General features: G+C 45.0%; 1 protein-coding gene across 3 annotated transcripts in view; it reads right to left on the reverse strand.

Moving 5' to 3' along the window:
• The window catches only part of POU2F3 (POU class 2 homeobox 3), a 79157-nt gene that overhangs the window by 17461 nt on the left and 39217 nt on the right, over nt 1-22479 (reverse strand). For 2 of the 3 annotated variants that reach the window (XM_065881366.1, XM_065881365.1), the window contains one exon: nt 964-1068. In XM_065881366.1, the coding sequence (XP_065737438.1) occupies nt 964-990 (27 nt within the window). In that variant the 5' untranslated portion in view covers nt 991-1068. Of the gene's footprint in view, nt 1-952; nt 1069-22479 lie in introns of all 3 variants that reach the window. The other variant, XM_065881364.1, reaches the window with a different exon arrangement.

The following is a 22479-nucleotide window of genomic DNA, read 5'->3' on the forward strand; positions in this document are numbered from 1 at the left end:
CTGCATCGGCAGGCGGACTCTCAACCACTGCGCCACCAGGGAAACCCCCAGTTTTCTAATTTTTTAAAAAAAAAATCTCACGCCACTTGAGATGCTAAAAGCCGCTTTTGTCTTGGCCATTTCCTGGTCCTGAACCTTTCCTGGAGGAAGAGGCACGTTATTCGTTCTTAATAAAACCACTTTGATTAAACAGAAAGTCCATTTCCCTTGGGTTCCTCCCAATAGCCCCCAAAAGGGAAATACTACTTCCCAATACCTGGGGGATCTGGGAGTCCTCTGCGACCTAGACCCCCAGGGTTCTGTGACCCCACAGGACTGAGCTTAGGTCTGTGCACAAAGGAAAGACTTGGTAAACCCTTGCTGAATAAAGAAGTGAAGGAATAAATGCACGCTCTAGTCTTAAATATTTCCAGGGAAGGGTCGGCTCTTTCCTCCCCTGGGAATCCAGATCGAGAAAGGGGCTTGCCGCGTGGACACCCGCCTTCTCAGACATTTGTCGTTACTATTTCAGGTGCCTCTTTATTCCTTCTAGTATGACAAAACCTTGGGGGAGGAGAATGGGCTTACTGGTGATGGAGATGCTCTGTAACCACAGCAGCAGCTGTCATCATGGGGTTCCCCTGAATATGGCTGGCAGACCCCAGCCCCATTGTTGGGGGCTAGCTAACCCCACCGTAGGGGTTAGCTCCATCGTTTTGGCAAGATTGACTCCTTTTTCTTCCCGAGAGGTGGAGACCTCCTTCTTCCCATAACTAGCCAGGCTTCATCTTTCAGAGGATTTTTCTGTAACCCAGCCCCCCTCCCAATGCAGGCCTCCAAGTTTCCCTGCAGGGGATTTTTTTTTAGCCCAATCTGCATTCACTGAGAGCCAGATCTAGAGGTGAAGCATTTTGCAGGAGGCTTGACTTAAACTCACTGGCCCTCTGAGAATATCAGGGCTTCCCGACTCGGGCTGCCATTTACCCCAGACATTTGGTTTCCAGGTATCATGGCAGGTCCTTGACTCGGGTGGCATGGCCGATGGGAGAGGGTCTGCTGCAGAGAGTCACTGAGGTCCTCGGTTTTAATCTGTAAGTGGAGGCAGGGGGGAGAGCATCAGTTCTGGGCCTCCCCAGGCAGACAGAATTAGAAACTTAGAGAAGACCGAGGCAGGAGATAAGTGACAAGCCTGGAGAGTCAAAGAACTAGCTCAGCGTCTGCTGGGCTGCAGCTTGACTTTCCCGCCTGTGTGAGCCCTTCGGGCCGGGGCAGCTGGTAAGGGACAGAGGTGAGAGGCTCTCTGGAGTAACCATCCTCGAGATGGGGAATCCACCTGGATTGGTCGTTCCCGAACACCATTCCGGGGCACGTGCTGGCACATAGCGCAATATATGCTCTTCCTCACTGAAACGCCAAAAGACGAGGAATTTTTGTAGTGACTTTAGACATTTCTTTTAGATTCCAAGGTGATGTTCTTTTTTCTTGGGGGGTGGTATGTTAGAATTTCTTTTAGGAAATGATGGTGATCCTAAATGGTATTTTAAAAACTCCGCACTTTCACAAATTAAAAAAAAAAAAAAATTGGCAACCCTTTACCAATCTCCTTTATATTATGTTTTTTTATTTTCCTGGTCCACGAAATCCCAAAGTCTGGGAGCCAGTTTCCCCTCCGTCCCCCCTTGTTTTCCACACTTGTCTGCCCTCTGCGTGCTGAGCTACCTTTGCAGCTGGCCTCTTCACCCATGTGGCTTAGGTGACAGTCCTTGCCTGTCTCCCTACAGGCGGGGACATGTCTCCTTCACAATCACTGCTGTAGTTGCAGCCTGAGGGGACTGTGGTGGTGTGCAAACCCTCTCCAGCCTCCACCACCCTTCGGTGGCAGCACCAACCACCCACCTGTGGGCTTTCCAGGTGTCCAAGGGCAGGGCAGGAAGCACTACTCCTCCCACCCTGAGAACAACTACAGTAAGTCCCCTACATACGAACCTTCAAGTTGCAGACTTTCAGAGATGCGAACATGCATCTGGTTCCAGCAAGGAACCAGAACTGGTGCCATCGACGTCAGGCGTGAGTGAAATTGCAGCTTGCCCTCTGTCTCCTATCGCTGACGATCCGTCAGCTCTACCATCTCCCACCTCCTCTCCCTCCTCCTGTCAGTAACTCTTCTTGCCTGTTCACTTGATGCCAGCCCCTGTATGCCAGCGGTTGTATTGTACTACTGTACTTTTCAAGGTACTGGACTGTAAGATTTAAAATGTTTGCTTTATTTTTTGTGTTTGTTTGTTATGTATTATTTGTGTGAAAAGTATTATAAACATATTACAGTACAGTACTATATAGCCGATTGTGTTAGCTGGGCACCTAGGCTCTCTTTGTTGGACTTGTGAACAAATTGGACTTAAGAATACGCTCTCAGAATGGAACTCGTTTGTATGTAGGGGACTTACTGTACCGTCTTGCAGCGTTTCAGGAAGTCCATTGTGGGGATGGGGGCGTTGGGTAGGGAGTATGCAAGTGACTTTGGATTCATATAATATGGCAGGGAGCTTGGGATCTAGACCATACCTTATAAAAGACATTGGGCGACCCTCTGATGGAACCTCCTGGCCATAGCGACTCTGGCTTAAAGCATTTTCATGGTCTATACAGGGAATATCACTGACATCCTGGAATCTTTTCTGTATCAGTTTAACCCAAGGTAAAGGTTCAGACTAACGGTTCTACTTGTGTTTAATCGCTGTGGAAGAATGGTACTTTGGATTACTCAACCAAGAGTTCCCTTTGGTTGGAGAGTTAGGAAGATCTTGTTGAGTGACAGAGACTGAGGAGGGAGCTCACGTCCTAAATATGGTGCCTTGTACATAGTGGGAACTGAATGCGTGCTAACTGAATAAAAGACATAATCAGAATCCACCTCTCCATCCTTCAGCGGGATACAGCGAGGAAGACATCAAACAGGGAGCTAGCACTTGTTTCCAGTCCTAACTCTGACTCTAACTGACCATGTAACCTTGAGCAATCATTTCATATCTATGAGACTTGGTTTCCCCATCTGTTGTATGATTCTACATCATTTTTCTTTCAGTCCTAGAATGGAATTATAAAATTCCAATTCCGTGGTGTATTTGGCAGAATCTGGCTAGTCCATGTTGCTGTAGTGTTCTTAGATAAAGCAGATCTAAACAGCACTAGGAAGTCCTAGTTGCGCCCAAATTGGTAAGAGGATGCTGCTTTTAGGGACAGTCTTTACAAATCACTCCTCTCTTCTCTCACCTAAGGAGGCTATTCTGGAGTCTTGGAAGCAAAGAAGAGGAAGGGAGAGCGTCAGGAAGTAGCACAATGGGGGCAGAGAGTTAGACATCAGGAAAACTCCAAAGGCATTGCCCCCCAGGAGTGATCTCCAGGACAGCCGCCATCCCTACCCCCAGTGCCCTTCAGCTCTCCCCACCCACACTTGGTATCTCCATCTAAGAAGCTTGCTGTCCTAGTTCTTCCCCCAGAAATTAGAGTTTTCACATCCTAGATTCCAGGGAAACATTTGTTAGCAGGTTTTAAAAAGCTCAAAATAGACGGTAAACTACTTATTTCAAACCACCACCAATCTTAAGCTTTGCTCAGAGGGGAGATTTTACTTAAGGGAAGCCTCCCTCCCCCACATCTCCCTTCTGCAACCCCCTCCTTCTCCTGGACGGCCCTCATCCCGAGTGGGGATAGGTGAGGCAGGATGGAGGGGGACGGAGGGAGAACATGGAAAATTGGAGCTCAAAGCACGCTGGTGGAACCACCGCAGGCAGCTTGGCACGGCTCCAGTTCAGAGGCAAGTGGCAGGGTTCCTTTATAGACTCATTATGCGCAACGGGGAGATAAAGGGGTGCAGCTATGACACAGCTTGAAAACATGTGCTTTGCCTCCAACCTGGGTGCTATCTGTTAGAATCAGTGCCAGGTCTTCCTGCAAAACTTAATTTCAGAAACCAGCGCCATCATGAAAGAAAACTCACTCTTTCATCTGCTTCCTGGATCAATTGCCCTCCAAACTCTTTTAGGGGCACTGCCGACCTCCCACTTCTGAAAATGAAGTGTCTGATAGCAAAAATAAATCCCTCTGGGTGTTAGCCTGGGGCGTTTTGACAACTCTGTGTGTTCCTCTTCTCAGTTCTTGCTTTATTAACCTCTTACTCTTTCATTTTTCATAATTCATTACCCCTTGTGTGTGAGCTGCTGACGGTAAACCCCAAAGGAGACAAACCTAAACAAACCAATCTGAAAGAGAGTAAAGCAGACTACTTCTCCTGTGACAAATTCTAAAATCTCCAGTTTGGTCGGTGAGTCTCAGAAAGAGCAGAGCTGAACTAGGAGGAGGAGAAGATACAGCAGCAACTCTGCCTGCCCTCCCGACCCCGACACACTTCTCCGACGATTCTCTGAGAGTTCAGGGGCTAGCGAAGACAATAAGAAATCAAGTCCCTTCCAAATCCAAAAAGCTCTTTCACAGCTGTCGAATGGAAAAGATTGGAGCCTTTCCAGGCAACTGGGTGTTGGCTGTGGATTGGGAAAATGAGACAGACTTCTGTTGGATCTCATTGACTTCTAATGTGAGAACCGGAGGCAAATTGGATGAAGACCCAATTTCCCCCGTACTTGTGAAAACCCAACCAAACCCACAGCCTGTCTGGAACCGTGAAGATCATCTCCAGGGTCCCTTTGGAGCTTCTTCTCACGCAAGTGAAATATTTCTCCAGGCCCTGTTTGGGATGGACTAATCCCTGGGGATGTGGGCCACCACAGAGGCCTCTGCCTGGTCACAGCCATCGGTCATCCCGTCCGTATGTTAGACATGGCTTGTTAGTTCAGGATCTTCTCCACCCACCGAGCTGTGCAAAGGTGTTACACTGAGTCTTGGGCAGTGACCAGGGAGGTAGAAAGGTATCATGGGTGATTATCTTTTCTAATCCCAGCGAACTCCTTGACATCACCTGCTTTAGAAAGAAATAGCCTCATTCTGGGAAGAGAGAGCCCGTTCTGAGGAACTGGAAACCCTTCATACGTTCCTTACTTGGCTTCACCGCCCAGCCAGGAAGTGTGAGGATGAGTATTTATCTTCCCATCTCACAGAGACCAGGAGTGCTTCAGAGATGCGTGTAAAGTTACACGACAAGACACTGGCTAAACGCTACAAGAGAATGGTCCTCTGACACTCCCCAGGCACTCTATCTACAAAACAATACTACAAACATCTCAGGGATGGGAGAGAGAACAGACCATAGGTGATGTTCTGGCCCAGACCTACACTTGGACCTCCTTATTAACCATCTGTTTGGGGTCATGCAATGGGGCTGGAATACTTAGCCTTAGCCCCCTCCCCGGGACATTTCACATGGCACTCTCTTGGGGGGAAAACAACTCAACATTAATGAATATATCACTGGCGATGAAAATGATCAAAGCTGTAGTGCCAGTTGCATAACTCGTTTGTGGAAAGTGTTTCATAAACATTTCACAAGAAGGAGAATTTCAAAGCGTGAACATCTCCCAACCTGCCTTCAATTACAGGCAAGGTTTTTTTTCTTTCTCCCCCCCTTCTATACGTCTCCCTAGCAGTGAGGAAGAGTTTCTGTTTCGTAACTGATCTATAAAAGGGTTGACAAACGTTTTGCTCATGAAAAGATCCTAAAAATATATTCCAAGCGGTAGAGTAGGGCAGGCTGGTTACTTATCTCAGATGAACAAGGCTGAGAGCCCCCTAAGAGACGCTGGCTGTATTTTTGCTTGGGGGACTCTCCTTTCTCCATGGCTCCTGGCCGCTCCCTATGAGTCCAAGGCTCCTGCCTCTTTGGATGCTACCCTGAATTACCTGGGGAGATGGCCTCCTCCAGTCCCTGGTCTCTAGTCAGACCTACGACAGACCAGCCTAGGCACACCTTTGCCCATGCACGTTGGGATCTTCTGGAAAGCATCGAACTTCTAGACAAAAGAGTGATGGAAGTGAGGAGACATGGGGCCCTTTAATAAACATATGGTTTCTTAGGAGGCTGGAGCCACTTAGAGTTGTTCCCTCCCGAAAAGAAGCTTTCCAAAGAGGCATCCTTGTTTTTCCTGCTTGTACCTCCTCTGGAAAGGCAAAAAGCTTGTCAGTCATGTTATTTAATGCTTTGGCTTCAGTTCTTAGGGCACAGCACAGCTAGTGCTGACACATATCTGAAAAAACCCCATCATTTTAAGCCCATAAAAATTTTCTTCTCCCTTTGGCATATAGGTCCGTGCATTCAAGTTTTAAAACTCTAGGAAGGAGCTGTGCTCTCTTTGAGGACACATCCTCCCAGATATTTTTGGTGCCCAGGACTTGAACAGCTTTAGCCATTGTACCACTTCCCAACCCTAGGGAGATGCCAGCAGCGTCTGCTTCCAGTGAGGAGCTGGATTGATGCAAGTTCTCTTTTTTGACCCAGATCTTTTTTTTTTTTTGGCCACGCCATGCAGCTTGCAGGATCTTACTTCCCTGACCAGGGATTGAACCCCGGGCCCCAGCTGTGAAAGCACCGAGTCCTAACCACTGGACAGCCAGGGAATTCCCAACCCTGATCTGTCTTGAGTCAGAGTCTTCTGGTTTTCCTGGTTTCCTACCTGTTGGACAAGGGCACAGAGCTACCTTCTCTGGTTCTTTGGCTGGGAAGGAGCGCCACACAGAACTGTTGATTCGCCCACATAGATGGCTGTTCTGCCCCGCAAGAAGTGGAATGGCAGGAGGTGGGGTGGGGTAAGAAATGCTGAGCATGGTCTCAGAATCAAACTCTGAAAACTGTTCGCCAGTGGCTCTTCTTGGGAATCATCTTGTGTGTGAATGCTGGCTGTCATCACACTGGGTTCTTTTGTATACATTGGGTTGCCTATCACGGGAAGACTCTGTAATCCTTTTTAGAGCAGGGAATGGAGAAAAAAAAAAAAAAAAAGACATCCAGGAAACAACTACAAGGCTCAGAATCAACCAGGAGACCTGACTTCAGGCTCTGTCCCTGCCTCTAAAAACCTGCATGATCTAATATTTATTTACTTCATTCATCCATCTAGGCCTAGAATATGCCTCCACAAAAGGAGGAAAATAGATGAGATGGAATCTACTTAAGAAATTTGGAATGTATAGAAGAGAGAGTGGGCGTTGGCTTGTGAGCCTACAAGTATGTTTATTGTGTCACTAGACCCATTTTGCAGATGAAAAGACTGAGGCTTGGAAAAGTTAAGAAACTGGCTGAAAGTTACACTGCTGGTAACTAATAGATCTGGAATGTCAATCCACGTCTATTTGATTCCATAGTTCTTCTACATAAACCTGACTACCATGTGTGATAGAATCATAGACTCTCCAAGGTAGCTTAGCACGGATTGTGTCGGGTGCATGCAAGACATTCAACAAGTGTTGATTCCCTTCCTTCTCCATAGAACTGGAAGGAAATGTAGATATCACCTGGTTCAAATGGCTCATTTTACAGCTGTGACTCCTGATGTCCAGAGAGGAGAAATCACCTGCTCAGGGCAACACAGCTAGAGCTGCAGCCAAGCCAGGCCTGGAGACTAAGGCAGGGCCCCTAAGGACTGGTCTCCTAACTCTCCACCCAGTATTTGGTCCATTCCGTTGCACTGCCGCATGGCTCTGTCTTCTATTTCTATCACTCTGATGTTGTTGCCTATTCTGGCTCCTCAAGTAACTCAGTAGTAACCCTAATCCCATTGCTCTAATAAGATTTAATCTCAGTCCCGATTCAGAGCTCTCCATTACTACACAGGGTAAGGTTTAGACACAGATAAAGCACACATCTACTTGGTGTGTAACCTAATACACTTGGTTTGAGAACGAGCATTGTGTATTCCCTTGACTCTCACATGGATGAATTAACTCCAGGGGGTTGAAATTTGCTTTTTTCCTCCCTAATCACGAGGAAGAGAGGTAGAGAGGGAAAGACAAGGCTCAGCCATGCCATGAAATCCTCACGCCAGTGTACATTTTACTCTGGGGCCCAAAGGAGACTAATGAAAGGAAGGACAGATGCCTTGCTCGTCCCGGACACACAGGCACACATGCACACACATGCATGCATACACACCAACCTGCGACTATGAAGCGCTATACAGATTAGCTCCAAGAGCATCAGTTCAAGAAAGGGAAAAAGGAATATTTTTAAAGCATTTTAGAAACTAAAAAGCACTTTCAAAAGTATCATCATTTATTCTTCATGATGATTCAACGAGGGAAAAAATCTTATCCAACCATTTATACAGATGTAGGAACCAAGAGTAGGAGGAATTAATATGTCCATCACACAGCCAGGAAAAGCAGAGCCTGACTTTCTATTTGGGTCTTTGGCCTCCAGGCCCTCTTTTGCCTATACCACTCTGTAAGGCGGCCCCACTGGGTTGCCACCCAGAATTTCCCACGTAAAAATGAGCTTGTTGACCTCTGCCTCCCCACGTGCCATGCTGTTTTCACATGTGGTGCACAGTTGGTGTAAACATTTCCATCTACAAGTGTAGCCTAGGACTTTTACATGGATGTGAGGCTGACTTAGTTATCGAAAGCAAACTTTCAACAAGTCTGAATGAGATTCTCTTTGGCGTCCCCTGGGGAACTGCCTGTGACCTGGAAGCCTGTCTCTGAAAGCCTGAGTGTTGGCTATAAATGCACGTAAAAGGCTTTTCCCTGGTAAGATTCATATTTGAGAACAGTCTTCTAAGTAAGGCTGAGGCCCTTATCTCTTGTATTCTTCTGGTACCCCAAATAAAACGAGGCACCTCTGTGGCCCTCTGACACCAGGTCTGCTCCAACAGCAGTTGGAGTAGACAGTCCTCCATGTGGCATGCTTTAAACAGAGGTTTTCCTGCCCCATAAAGGTCCCCTTCCCAGTTTAGCTCAATAAATATTTGGTATACACCCATTGTATACCAAGAGGAACTGGGACACAAAGGTGAATAGGACCTTCCAGATTAATTAGGAGACCGCAAGTAAAAAAGCAATTACCTAGAGTGCAGTACTTACAGCAATGGGAAGGCGGTACAGTGGTCACGTGGAAAGGTTGTGATTTGCTTTGTCAGGGCAGAGGATAGATAGAGAAAGGGGAATGAGGTAGGAAGTCTCCACGGAAGAGAAGTGAAGCCTCTGAGGAGCCCTGAAGGACAAAGACAGTTTCACCAGGAGAAGATAAAGCAGGGCATGCCAGGAAATGGGAGCAGCTTGTACACAGTCACAGATGGTGAAACAGGGCTTCATGTTCAGGAGCGACAAGCTATTCAGCGTCACAGCAGCGTGGGGTGGGAGAGGCCTGGGCAAACAGCCAGGGCCTGACGACAGAGGTCCTGTGGGTCACACAAAGGAGTCGAGGCTGGACTCGGGGGCAAAGTGTAACTCAAGTAAAGGGCAGGGACACGCGAGAGTTTTGTTTAGTTCGATTATGTTAACAGCTGTGTGGAATATGGATTTGAAGAGAGGACAACTGTAAGTGGGACAGCTAGTTACAAAAGCTGTTTATTGCAATAGTCTAGGTAAAGAACTGATGAGGACATGCCTAAGGCCAAAACAGTAAGAACGGAGAAGAGGAGACAGAATGGCAAGTTTTTAGGATAGAAAATGTATTTCCACCCCTAAAGGCTTATCCTTTATAACAAAGGACTATTTCAGGAATTCTCTGTTGAATGCCTGCAGGACTGAAAGAACTAACACAGAAAAAATTCTGAAAGAACATAATCCAACTGCTAATAAGAGATGGAGTGGAGGGTATTTGGGGTTTCAGAAGGTATTCACTTTCTAAGTCAAATATTTCCGCAGTGTTCAAATTTTTAAAGGTAATTATTCATTTTAAATTAGAAAAAATTAAGATTAATCTTAATTTAAAATTAATACTAAAAATAGTAAGCACTCAAAATTTCATTAGTCTGTGTGGAAGTTCTTAGTTTATGAGGTATTCAAGTTAGTTACAGTTCCCTCCTTTACCTGGTGAAACGGAAGTCTTGAGAGGTTCAGGGGCACATTTTCTAAATAAACACACATACATGCAGATATGTGTATCCTGTGTGTGCGTGTGTTGTGTGTGTGTGTGTATTTTTTTTAGCAATAACTGGGAATCCATCTCCTTCTTCTGCCGCATCTTGAGTCATTGTCTACCAGCAGGCAACACCTGTAGGTCTGTGGCCTGCAGACCTCACTTATACCTTTCCATGATGTTCTACAGCTTACAAAGTACTTTCAAACATATCAGTTTGGTCTATTTTCAGAATGTTCCCATGAGATTGAAAAGGCAAGTGATGCTATTCCTGTTTTACTGTTGAGGAAAACAAGGTTCATGAAAGGTAAATGATTTATCCAAGGTACATGGCTGGCTAGCAGGAAAGCTCTGATTTGAACTCAAGTTATCTGATTTAAAATTCAACACTTCTTTCAAATTTCTAGGATTTTCTGAGGAAGTTTCCCAATAAGTGGATTTTCAGTCACTGAAATATATTTCTTACATCTCCAAACCCTTTATTTCAGTTTTGGATAGATACTTATTGGTTTCATTTTTGAATAGAGATCTTGTATTTTATACATCTCTACTTGCCCTTAAAGAGTACTTGACAAAGATATCACAAATAAAGAAAATTACAGGCCAGCATTACTGATGAACATAGATGCAAAAATGCTCAACAAAATATTAGCAAACTGAATCCAACAATACATTAAAAATATCATGTACCGTGATCAAGTGGGATTTATTCCAGGGCTGCAAGGATGGTTCAGTATTCACCAATCAATCTGCGTGATATACCACATTAACAAATTAAAGAATAAAAAATTATATGATCATCTCAATAGATGCAGAAAAGGCTTTTGACAAAAGTCAACAACATCCTTCTACAAAGATTCTCCACAAAGTAAATATAGAGGGAACATACCTCAACATAATAAACGCCATATATAACAAGTCTACAGCTAACATCATACTGAATGGTGAAAAACTGAAGGCATTTCCTCTAAGATTAGGAACAAGACAAGGATGCCCACTTTTATGCAACACAGTATGGGAAGTCCTAGCCACAGCTACCAGACAAGAAAGAAATAAGAGCTATCCAAATCAGAAAAGAAGAAGGAAAACTGTCGTCACTGTTTGCAGATGACATTATACCATACATAGAACATCCTAAACACACTACCAAGAAACTGCTAGAGCTCATCCATGAATTCAGTAAAGTTGCAGGATACAAAATTAATATACAGAAATCTGTTGCACTTCTATACACTAACAATGAACCATCAGAAGGAGAAATTAAAACAATCCCATTTAAAATCACATCAAAAAGAATAAAATACCTCGGAATAAATCTAACTAAGGAGGTAAAAGACATGTACTCAGAACTGATGAAGGAAACTGAAGATGACACAGACAGGTGGAAAGACACACCATGTTCATGGGTTAGAAGAATTAATATTGTTAAAATGACCAAGGCAATCTCTAGACTCAATGCCATCACTATCAAAATACCAATGGCATTATTCACAGGACTAGAAGAAATAAAATTATTTGTTGTATGGAAATTTGTACAGAAACACAAAAGACCCGAATAGCCAAAACAATCTTGAGAGAAAGAACAGAGCTGAAGGTATCATGCTCCCTGACTTCAGACTATATTACAAAGATACAGTAATCAAAACAGTATGGTAATGGTACAAAAACAGACACATAGATCAATGGAACTGAATATAGAAACCAGAAATAAATGCACACACTACAGTCAATTAATTTACAAAAAAGAGGCACGAATATACAATGGGGAAAAGGCAGTCTCTTCAATAAGTGGTACTGGAAAAGCTGGACAGCTACATGTAAAAGAATGAAATTAGAACATTTTTTTCACACATATACGAAAATAAATTCAAAATGGATTAAAGACCTAAACGTAAGCCCAGAAACCATAAAACTCCTAGAAGAAAACATAGGAAGAACACTCTTTAACATGAATTGTAGCAATATTTTTTGGATGGATCTGTCTCATAAGGCAAAATAAAATTTAAAAAAATTAAATTAAATAAAACAAACAAGACCTAATTAACTTAAAAAGCTTCTGTGCAGCAAACAAAACCATCGACAAAACAAAAAGACAGCCTACTGAGAATATCTTCTCCTATGGGAGAAGATATTTGCAAATGGTATGACCAATAAGGGGTCAATATCCAAAATATATAAACAGCTCATACGACTCAATATAAAAAAAAATCAAGCAACTCAATTAAAACCTGGGAAGAAGTACTGAATAGACATTTTTCCAAAGAAGACATAAAGATGGCCAACAGGCACATGAAAAGGATGCTTGACATTGCTAATCATTAGAGAAATGCAAATCAAAACCACGATGAGATATCACCTCATGCCTGTCAGAATGGCTATCATCAAAGACCATAAATAACAAATTTTGGTGAGGATGTAGAGAAAAGGGAACCCTTGTATGCTGTTGGTGGTAATGTAAATTGGTGCAGCCACTGTGGAAAACAGTACGGAGATTCCTCCAAAAACTAAAAATAGAACTACCATATGATCTAGCAATTCCACCACTAGGTATATATCCAAAGAAAATGAAAACACTAATTCAAAAATTCTCCAATGTTCATTCAAAGTCCCCAATGTTCATAGCAGCATTATTTACAATTGTCATGATATGGAAGCAACCTAAATGTCCATCAACAGATGAACGGATAAAGAAGAAGTGGTATATGTATACAATGGAATATTAGCCATACAAAAGAATGAAATTTTGTCATTTGCAACAACATGGATGGGCCTGGAGGGTATTATGCTTAGTGAAATAAGTCAGACAGAGGAAGATGAATACTGCATGTTATCTTTTATATTTAGAATCTAAAAAATAAAACAAATGAATGAATATAACAAAACAGAAACAGACTCACAGACAAAGAGAACAAACTAGTGGTTACCAGTGGGGAGAGGGAAGGTGGGAGGGACAAGATAGGGGTAGAGGATTAAGAGGTACAAACTACTATGTATAAAATAATCAAGCTACAAGGATATATTGTACAGCACAGGGAAATAGCCAGTATTTTATACTAACAAATGAAGTATAATGTATAAAATTTTTGAATCACTGTGTTGTATGCGGAAACTAATATAATGTTATAAATCAACTGTGACTCAATAAAAAATCATTCAACACATCTTTCAAATTCCTAGGATTTCCTGAGGAAGCCTCCCCAAATAAATGGATTTTCAATCGCTGAAACTGATCTCTTGTAGCTCCAAGTCTTTATTTCAGTCTTGGACAGATATTTATTGGTTTTGTTTTTGATATTTACTAATGTATTATATACATCTCTTCTTTCCCTTGAATAGCACCTGAAAGATAATTTAGTCAATGACTCAGTCTTAATTGTGAACTCTTTTTAGAAGCAATCACGCCCTCGGGGACACTGAAGTGCTTGGCCTCTCGGTTGGCAGTAGCACTAAATGGCCCCGAATTGCCTCTTTTTGTTTTTGCAGCTCTGCTTGATCCAGGTTTTCTGCCTCCTTTCTCACAACCAGGTTTTTATCCTACTGTTGGTATCCTTGCTTCTAGCAGCCCCTATTTCAGCTCAACTTCGCAACTTCTATTTGCTAAGGGCTAGAAAAAACAGATAGTTAAGTTTGTTATAACTGTTTCTAAAATAAAAGTTAGAGGCTCTGAGAAAGGGTTTGGCTCCAGGTCTCATTCGCTTCCTTCTTATTCTCAGCTGGATTCTAAATTGGTGAGGCTGCTGACTCTCTGGATAAGTGAGGCACTGCAGTGGCTCTGTGTAGCTGTTTGACATGGGGCTCGCCCTTTGGCTCAATTTTTACTGACTACGTATCAATCCTGTTACCCTTGTTGGCCTGCGACAGGGCTCCAGGCACAATGGTTGGCTGAACCCACACAATTGACAGTGTAAGCTAAAGTCTCTAAGGCTGAGGAGCAGTTACCAAATTTATTGCCAAAAGGCGGAGTAAACTTGAGCCAAGGGACTCTCTGACAGTATATGTTTCCCTACTTATAAAAGGAAAATCATCTCTGAGTCTTACCCAGGTCTCAAGAGTTAGGGCTAAATGTCTAACAAAACCTATTCTAGGAAGAACTTTCCTTGCTTTTGTCACCAAAACGATATGAAGTTAATGATCCTGCACATTTATTACCTGGGACACCTGTCTTGCTTGTCTGTCACTTAGTAAGTGCTTAATTAAATAGATGCAGAATTGATGTATAAATACTTTCAATAATCCTTGAATTTAGAAAACTGGGTCTCAGAGAAGTCAATGGATTTTCCAAAAGCCATACAGCTAGAAAGTGGCAGAGCTGGAATTTGAACCTACGTCTGACCAGATCCAGAATCAACCCTCTTTCTATTGTATCACACTGACTTAAAAAGGCATGCCAAACTAGGCTCATTTCCTTTTATACAGGGTTCTTAGAAATGAGGATCAAGTGAAGGCTGCAATTATTGTATGTATACATATATACATGTCCCTGGAGGTCAAGGTGGGGTCATAAGGGCTGAGACAGTGTTAGTTAATGAATCAATGCCATCCAGGAGGGATGTCTCCGATGGCATGTCATGGGACTCTCTTCATCGTCCAGTCTTGTTAAGAATGTTATCAGTACCTTCGAGTATGATGATGTATGTGCCCTGCATACATCTCTGTATGACGAGCAGGGCTAGCTAGTACCTTGCACAAAGACATCAAGGTTAAAAACAAATCTTGAAATTGTGCAAGGAAGGGAAGAAAGTAATAAGATAAAACATAAGAGGAACTGTAAAAATCTTTTACTAAGAATATGAAAATTAACTGTACAAGTTGAGGCAACAGTGCAGATTTTTTAAAAAAGACTTGAGAGGTGTTAACTGACCCTAAGAGCATGTAAGTTGAAAGTGTGATACAATTATCTTTTAAAAAATCTGTAGGGTAGGCTGTACCATCCTAGTACAGTAGAGTATGGAGGGAGGTTCCCCTACTTAACCATGCAAGTTCAGGCGGAACAAGGCCTGCCACTGTCTTACCTGGGCTTGGAAAGAAATCAGGGCATGATAAAGATATGGTACCCGCTCCACCAAGTTTTGTTGAATGAATAAATGGATGAATGAATGAACCGAGGGTCCCACTGTGCTCTGGCCTAGCCAGATGTCATCTGGGTATTGAAAGTTGTACGCTTGTGGATACTACACTTAAAGAGGGTGATTGGAAGACCAAAACCTATACATATAAAGGCATCAAGGCGCAAACAAGTTCAAAGAGTTTGTATAGCATTGTACAAAAATACTTGAAGCAACCTAATGCCCGTTGATAGGGCAATGGAACAGTAAAACTACATGGAAACAGTAGAACAGTATGTGGTCATTGACAACAATCATAATCAATCCTATACGTACTGCCATGAAACAATCTATAAATCTTATTTTTAAATTTCAAAAGGAAGTCTCAAAAGAATACACACTGTATAATTTATACCTACCTACATATGTACCTATATATGCATTTTTAAAACTCCACGTATATCTATACATTTCCGTTTGTATTCATATCCATGTACGTGCAGAAAGAAGATTCTTCTAAACACATACACACCACACCGATAAGAGGCGTTTCCTCTGGGAAGAGGGCTGAGGCTGAACAGGGAACAAAATTCTTCTTGTTTATCTCTATTATTAAATATTTTCACAAGCAAGTATACATAGCATTCATGTACTATGTGTGTAATTGCTTTAAACAAGGCAATCAGAAACCTGATACGTGAAACTATTGAAGGAATTCTGGATGTTTACACGGAAAAGGGAAGACTTAGGCGTGAGAACTCTTCTCAAATACTGAACGGCTGTCAGGTGAAGGGGATGGACTCGGGCCTTGGAGCTGAGGCAGGCAGAGTGATGACCACGGGGGGACCATCACAGGGAGGTTGATGGGGTCTATCAGGAGGAAGAATGGCCAAGCATTGCAACCCGCTCAACCCTGGAGGGGGCTGTCTTCTGGGTGGTGAGTCCCAAATTCCTGGGAGAGCTTTGGCAGAGGTGTGGAGCCAGCGTCCATCTGTCAGGGGTGTCAGCAGTAGAACGTGTGCCCCAGGAGGTGGGTTAGGCTGGAATCACACTGGTTCCTAAGCTTTTGAGGCTCCTGACAAGTAAATCTTTTTTTTTTTTTTTTTTTCAGAGTTCAGAGAGTACTCTTTTATTTTGCCAAATAATATTAAAGTAACCAGTATCACCTACTCAGGTCATCATTTCATTACATACCATTAATATTTTAATACCAAAAAAATGCAAAATCTCAGACTGTTAAAATTGAATACATTGAGCTTTATAAAAATTTGCTGTTTTCTTCTTTTAAGATGTCACTGTGGATGGTGAAAATTTAGCCATAAGATGTAATATTATGAATAAATAAGTGTATCGACAGACAGGATAGGAGAAAGGAAGAAGAAAGCCTTGGTGCCAGACTGCAGAGATCTGTGGAACCCTTCTGGGAACAGGGGGACAGGTGCTAAGGGACCCTTTAGCCCTAAGGGTTTATGTGTCTCTAACTCACTCTAGAGTTAGAAGCTCAACCCATATTTGTCTCCACAGTTGACGAAAAATAAAGTCACAGTGATATCAGATGTCACTGGATATCCCCAACCATACTTTCCATTGAAGTGGCCAGGAGAAGGCAGTCCCAGGAGAACCTCAGTCCTGTCTTCCCTAAGGGGCATTTGTAAAGGGCCTATTCTGGCTTGAGATATATAGCTTGGTACTGAACTCTCAACCTCAAAGACTTTAAAAAAACTAGGTTAGCCAGAGTCCTATGTGCAGACCCTGGATCCCTAGAGGGTAGGCCTTGGCACCCAGCACCCACTGAGCAAACAAGCTAAGGAGCCTCATCCAACAACTCCTGGGGCCCAGCCAGCAAGTGGCGAAGTTGGGAAATATTTACCAGAGCTGACTGGATGGCGCCCACCACACAGGCTACAGGCAGACACCCAGCAAGCTCACCTCCCTGGGAAAAGCGGTGCGTTTCTGCGGATCGCTGGCTGAAAGACGACAGGGGGCAGAGAAGCATGAGGAGCGGAAGGCCCTGAAAAGCAGAGAGATGGGAGTTCCTGGCACCCAGGATGGAGGGATGGGCGGATAGGTTCATTCCAGCTATCCACCAATCCATCTACTCAGGAAACACTTATTGAATGTCTGCTCTGCACCAGGCACTGCTCTACCATAATCAATACAATATAGACTGTTTCCTCAAATATTTCCCATCTTCTGGAGGGCTACCTGGAGAAGAAGACATTTGAGCTGAGTTTGCAAAGATGAACGAGGGGCTGGCAGGGCGATGGGGAGTGAGGGGGCGGGGCGGGGGCGGGGGGTGTGTGCGGGTAGAGAGGCCAGTCCTAGGGCTCATTCAAAACAGAGTTGAGCTGGAGCTGGGTGCTTTGTGACCGCCTGGAGGGGTGGGATAGGGAGGGTGGGAGGGACGGAGACGCAAGAGGGAAGAGATATGGGAACATATGTATATGTATAACTGATTCACTTTGTTATAAAGCAGAAACTAACACGCCATTGTAAAGGTGCTGCCTCTTCCTTTATTCCTCTCTGCTTCCATCATTTCAAAGAGGCTCATTTCCCGGCGGTACTTGTAAGTCCTTAGGACGGGGGAAGAAGGGGGCCTGGGGTTCCCTTGTGAGGTTAGACTCCCCCGATCCTTCTCCCACCCACGCAGGATGGGGCAGCCCACACTAAGAGTGCTGGGCCCTTGCTGAGTGGCCAGATTCTGGGCAAAGTCCCAAACCCCAGGTCCTGCCATTCCCCACCCTGCTTCATTGCGGAAAAGTGTCTGTCTCTTCTAGGCCTCGGGCCAGGCCAGGCTGGGGAGTGCCCTGAGAGCCAGGAGGTTGTTCTCTGCCCCGCCAGGCCCAGTGTAAGGGGAAGCACCAAACCCTCAGAAAGGAAGTTGGCTCTGGTTCACTGCAGAGAGGAAGGGACTCCTTGCCTTTGGGTGGCTGCACTGCTTTCTCCTCCAGAGTGGTGTTAACCCTTTCTGGCCTGGGGGCTCTTACCCTAGCAGCCTCACCTCTGAGAGTCCCAGCCCGGGACACGGGGCACAGAAACACTCCACCACTGGTCCCGGCACGAATCAACATCTATCCCCAGGGACTGGGTGTCCAAATCTTTCCGGGCCTCAGTTTACCAGCTACCCAACTGGCCTGCAAACCCACTTCCAAGTCCTCAAGTGAGCCAGTCCACAGTGATGGGGTAAAGTTTAAAATTTTCCTTGTTAGGATCACACACTTTCTTTGAGAAGATGTCATCGAGGGAAAGCCAAATTGATATGTAACTCACTTTAAGCAAACCCTATAAATGATGCTTGGCTCCAACTGACTGTAAAAGGGCATGCTTTATTCTCTGAAAAGATCCAGTGTAACATTTCTTTAAATAGCAGGCTCTTGGTGGAAAAAAAAAATAGAATTTAGTTGATAAAACTTTGACTTAGGTACAATATTTCGGGAACCACCCTTTTAGGTATGGTGAGGCATGCCTGTGATTTACGCAGCACCAACTGAGTCTGGCATATTTTTCTTATTATTCCTCTAGTAACAGGCTGAGTCAGGTACAAGGGCACAAGTAAGAGCACTCAGAGGGATGCCAGCAGTTGAGGGGAAAATGAGCAGAGCTGCCATCTGGAAAACGGTGAACCTCCGGCCTTCAGAGGATCCCAAGGGCAGAGCTAAGAGGAAGCACAAGCTGGAGCCAGGCTGATGTGAAACGGGGCATCTAGAACCAATACTGTTGCAAGAGCAACAATAGCCCAGTTTATTGAGCACTTACTATGTCCTGGACAGTTTACACTCAAGATTGCTTGTAATCCTCCTCCTAACAATACTATTAGGTTGACGCTATGATTTCCCCCTTTTTCACAAAGGCAGAAACTGAGGCTTGGGGAGGGTGAGTGACCGGGTTCCACAGCTTCTGTTGGTAGAGCTGAGATTCAAATCCAGGTCTGTGCGACGCCAGAGCTGGACCTCTGACCACTACTACACTGCCATCTGCAAGCCTAAAACCAGACACCCTGCAGCAGTCCATGCCAGTGAAGTCTGTGGAGAAAATGTTAGAAGATGCCGGCTCAGGGGAGGGGCTGCCAAGACAGAAAAACAAAACAGGGTGTGAACCAAGGATCCTTGGGGGTTGGGAGCCAAGGGTATTTTAGTGGCCTCGCAGGGGAGAGGGAAGGGAGTCCTGACACTGGATCTGAACAGAAGCAGCAGAGGCCCAGGCGGCGATGGGGGCGATGGGGTCAGCCGATTAGTAGAATAAGCTGGATTTGGAGACAGCAGACCAGCACTGGACACAGCGCCTATTATCAAGTAGACACTGAATAAAGGTAACATTGAATAAGTCCTGGCTCTGCCACTTAATTGAAGTCACTTTATCATTCTGAGTCTCAGTTCCCTTGTCAAATGAGAATGATAACACTTGTTTAATAGCTATTGTTAAATAAGTTAAAACTTATTGGCTTAATGGGGTCCTCTGTAAGTTGTCAAGCAGAGGGGGCCGTGAGATGGGATGTGGCCTGGTAGGGAACTGAGCAGCTACAAGGAAACAGCTCCTGAGCCCTAAGCGCGGCCTCCAAAGCCATTCTCAGGCTAGACTAGGAGAGGGAAGTCTGAGGTGGAAAAGTTTATTTTCTGCCGCAGCTGTGATTCTGGGAGAAGGAGAATCTCCCAGGTACTAGAGCTGCCTCGACAGCCCTCTGACAGGGGGGCAACAAGAAGGGCAGGTCCCACCCCCTGCCCTGCAGGCACACACACAAGAAAACGCCCCTCTCCTCCCTGCACCCTTCTCACGCACAGGCCCAGGGAGGCACTCCTCCACTTGGGGTAGGGGAACCCTCTGGGTAGGAACCCTTCTTCGCCCCACCCTTCCCCTGGCAGCCTTCCCTGAGCCTGCAGATAGCATCTCTGCCATGCGAGCTGGCAAGCCCCGGCCGCGAGAGGTCTGCGGTGTGAGCATGAGGGCTTGGGACCTGTGGAAAAGTACTGTGCAGACATCAGATGAGGGGCTCTGGGCAACATTAGGGCTTGTCGATTTGCAGGATCTCTCTGTCTCTCGCAAAAGCAGCCTGACACAGTGTAGAGTCAGACAGGCCTGTTGTATATCTGAGCTCCACCTTGGGTAAAAATTACTTAACCTCTCTGAGCTATAGTTACCCCAGCTATATAATGGGAATAATCATGCTTACCTCACCGGGCTGTCGTAAGGATGAAGTAATATCAAGTAAGATATGACTTTAGGTAAAGTGCCTCGCACATCCCATCAGCCTTGGTTTGAATCCTGGTTCCAAGCAAGTCTCTTGACCTTTCTGAGACTCAGTTTCCTCATCTGTAAAATGGGAGTTCTAAAAGCTACTGCTCTAGGTTGCTGTCAGATTTCAAGGAGATACTGCTTATGAAGGGCACGGCCCAGTGCCTTTCAACTCAGGGTGGTATTAACTTCTTCTGTCACTGGGGCCAACTCCAGTTTCCTTTTCAAGACCCCTGCTCCAAAAAGACTCCTATGTGAGAGGGGGATGAACTGGCCCTGCTTTACCAGAATCTATACCCACCAAAGGCAACTCATTAAAATCTCCAAAGAAACCCCCCTTTTGGATCCCTGCAGAATCAGGGAGAGGGTTCCGACACTTCCCTCCTCCTCTAGTGCCTCACCACTCTCCACCCCACACCTGAGCCGAGAGGAACATTCGGTCTCCACTCCCCATCGAGATGCACTGTGGGCTTGTGCCCGTGCTGCAGCCTGAATGAGCTGGCCTGACACCCAGTACCCCAGAGAGGCTTTGTACTGGTGTTGTGGGTAGCTGGGTCAACCAGGGTGTTCGAGGGGCAGGGCTCCCGAGAACTCCAGCCACTCCCATTCCTACCTGCTCCACACCGTGCTACTCTCAACAAGGCTCAGTCCATCGAACGTCAAGCCTGCTGCCCGGGCCACAAACAGGACACAGTTGACAGCTGAGCCCCAGGCCAAAGAGCAGAGCATGATTGGCAAAGGAGGACAAACTTCCACCTCTCCAAATGCGAAGACACGCATCATTTGCTTCCCACCCAAACTTGGGGTAGGTGGGGGAAGCTTAGATGGAGAGATCGTGGATCTCAGAAAAAAATTTCCTTTCTGATAACATCTAAACACCAGTTTACATGCAGCCCATCTAAACTGGTGCAAGCCCAGTGCAGCAGCCATCCAGGGAGAGAAGGGGAAGAGAAAATGATGGGTTCTCATTCATCAGAAGTAACAGCAGCTAATGTTTATTGGTCGATGACTGTATGTCAGAGCCTGTTCTAAGCTGTGTATCTTATCTATAATTAACCCTTACAACATGACTGGAAAGTAGGCTCTATGACTGTTCTCACTTTTGGATGAGACTGTGAGACGCGGAGAGGTTGGCCAACACAGACAGTCGGCTCAACTGCTACGTGGAACCGCCTCCTCCAAGAGGAGCAGGGCCATGGCGCGGGAGAGCCATGGAGTCTGGAGTCTGGCCAGCCTGGCTTTAAATTCCCCACTTATGGATGGAGTGATTGTGGGAAAATTCCTTAACCTCTCAGGGTCTCCGTTTTCTCATCTATAGAATTGGAATAATCCCAATGACCTCACAGTGTCGCTCTAAGTAATAAATGGAACAATAAACGTGGAGCGTTTGGTGCTCAGTGCCTGCACACAGGCAGGACCCAATAACTATTTCTATTGTTATGTTATCTTGACTACAATGGGGAAATCACTTTGGAGAAAGGAATCATTTCTTCTCACCAATGAGCTCCTGCCTGAAAATTCTGTTCTCCATCAACCCTGTTACTCAATCAGCCCAGCTTATTCCCTTTTGAAGCTGCACTGGTTTACATATCCCTTGTTCTGACATTTTCAGACCTGTCTCCTTCATTGGACAGCAAGTAAGTTCTCTGAGGGCAGGTCTGTGTGTATTATTTGGGGGTGCCTCTTCCCAGGGCAGGGGAGCCTCCATTTCCACCGCCTTTTCTTTCTGTGTGGAAGGATCACAGCTAGAGGAACATCTCGCCCTCTGCCTCCTGGTAGAAGTGACTTATGTCCCTGGTGAGTCTAGGTCAGCTGTCCTCACTGGGGATGACAGCAAACCTGAAGGTCATTCTCTGAAATCTATGTGATGGTTTTTCTGTCTTAATAATTAGGAGGCTCTATTTGCATTTACCAGGCAGAGGACAGGCATTCGAGACATCCTGCAATGCAGAAGACAGCACCAGACAAGAAACTCTTGTTCGTGTCCTGTACAACTCGCATCCGACTTTCAAACGCCCCACTGGACACTCGTGTCAGTAAAAAGCCTGCCTGTATCACATGAGCCTAGAACCCAGTTCCAGTTTTTATGCAGGCACAACATATCTTTGGCACACTTCTGATATGCACTGACTTTTTCCGGGATGCCATTTTCTGTATAAATTGAGGAAAGATTATATTTTATTTTGTTTGGAAGTTTAC

This window comes from Phocoena phocoena, chromosome 8, assembly GCF_963924675.1.
Source record: "Phocoena phocoena chromosome 8, mPhoPho1.1, whole genome shotgun sequence".
Lineage (NCBI taxonomy): Eukaryota > Metazoa > Chordata > Mammalia > Artiodactyla > Phocoenidae > Phocoena > Phocoena phocoena.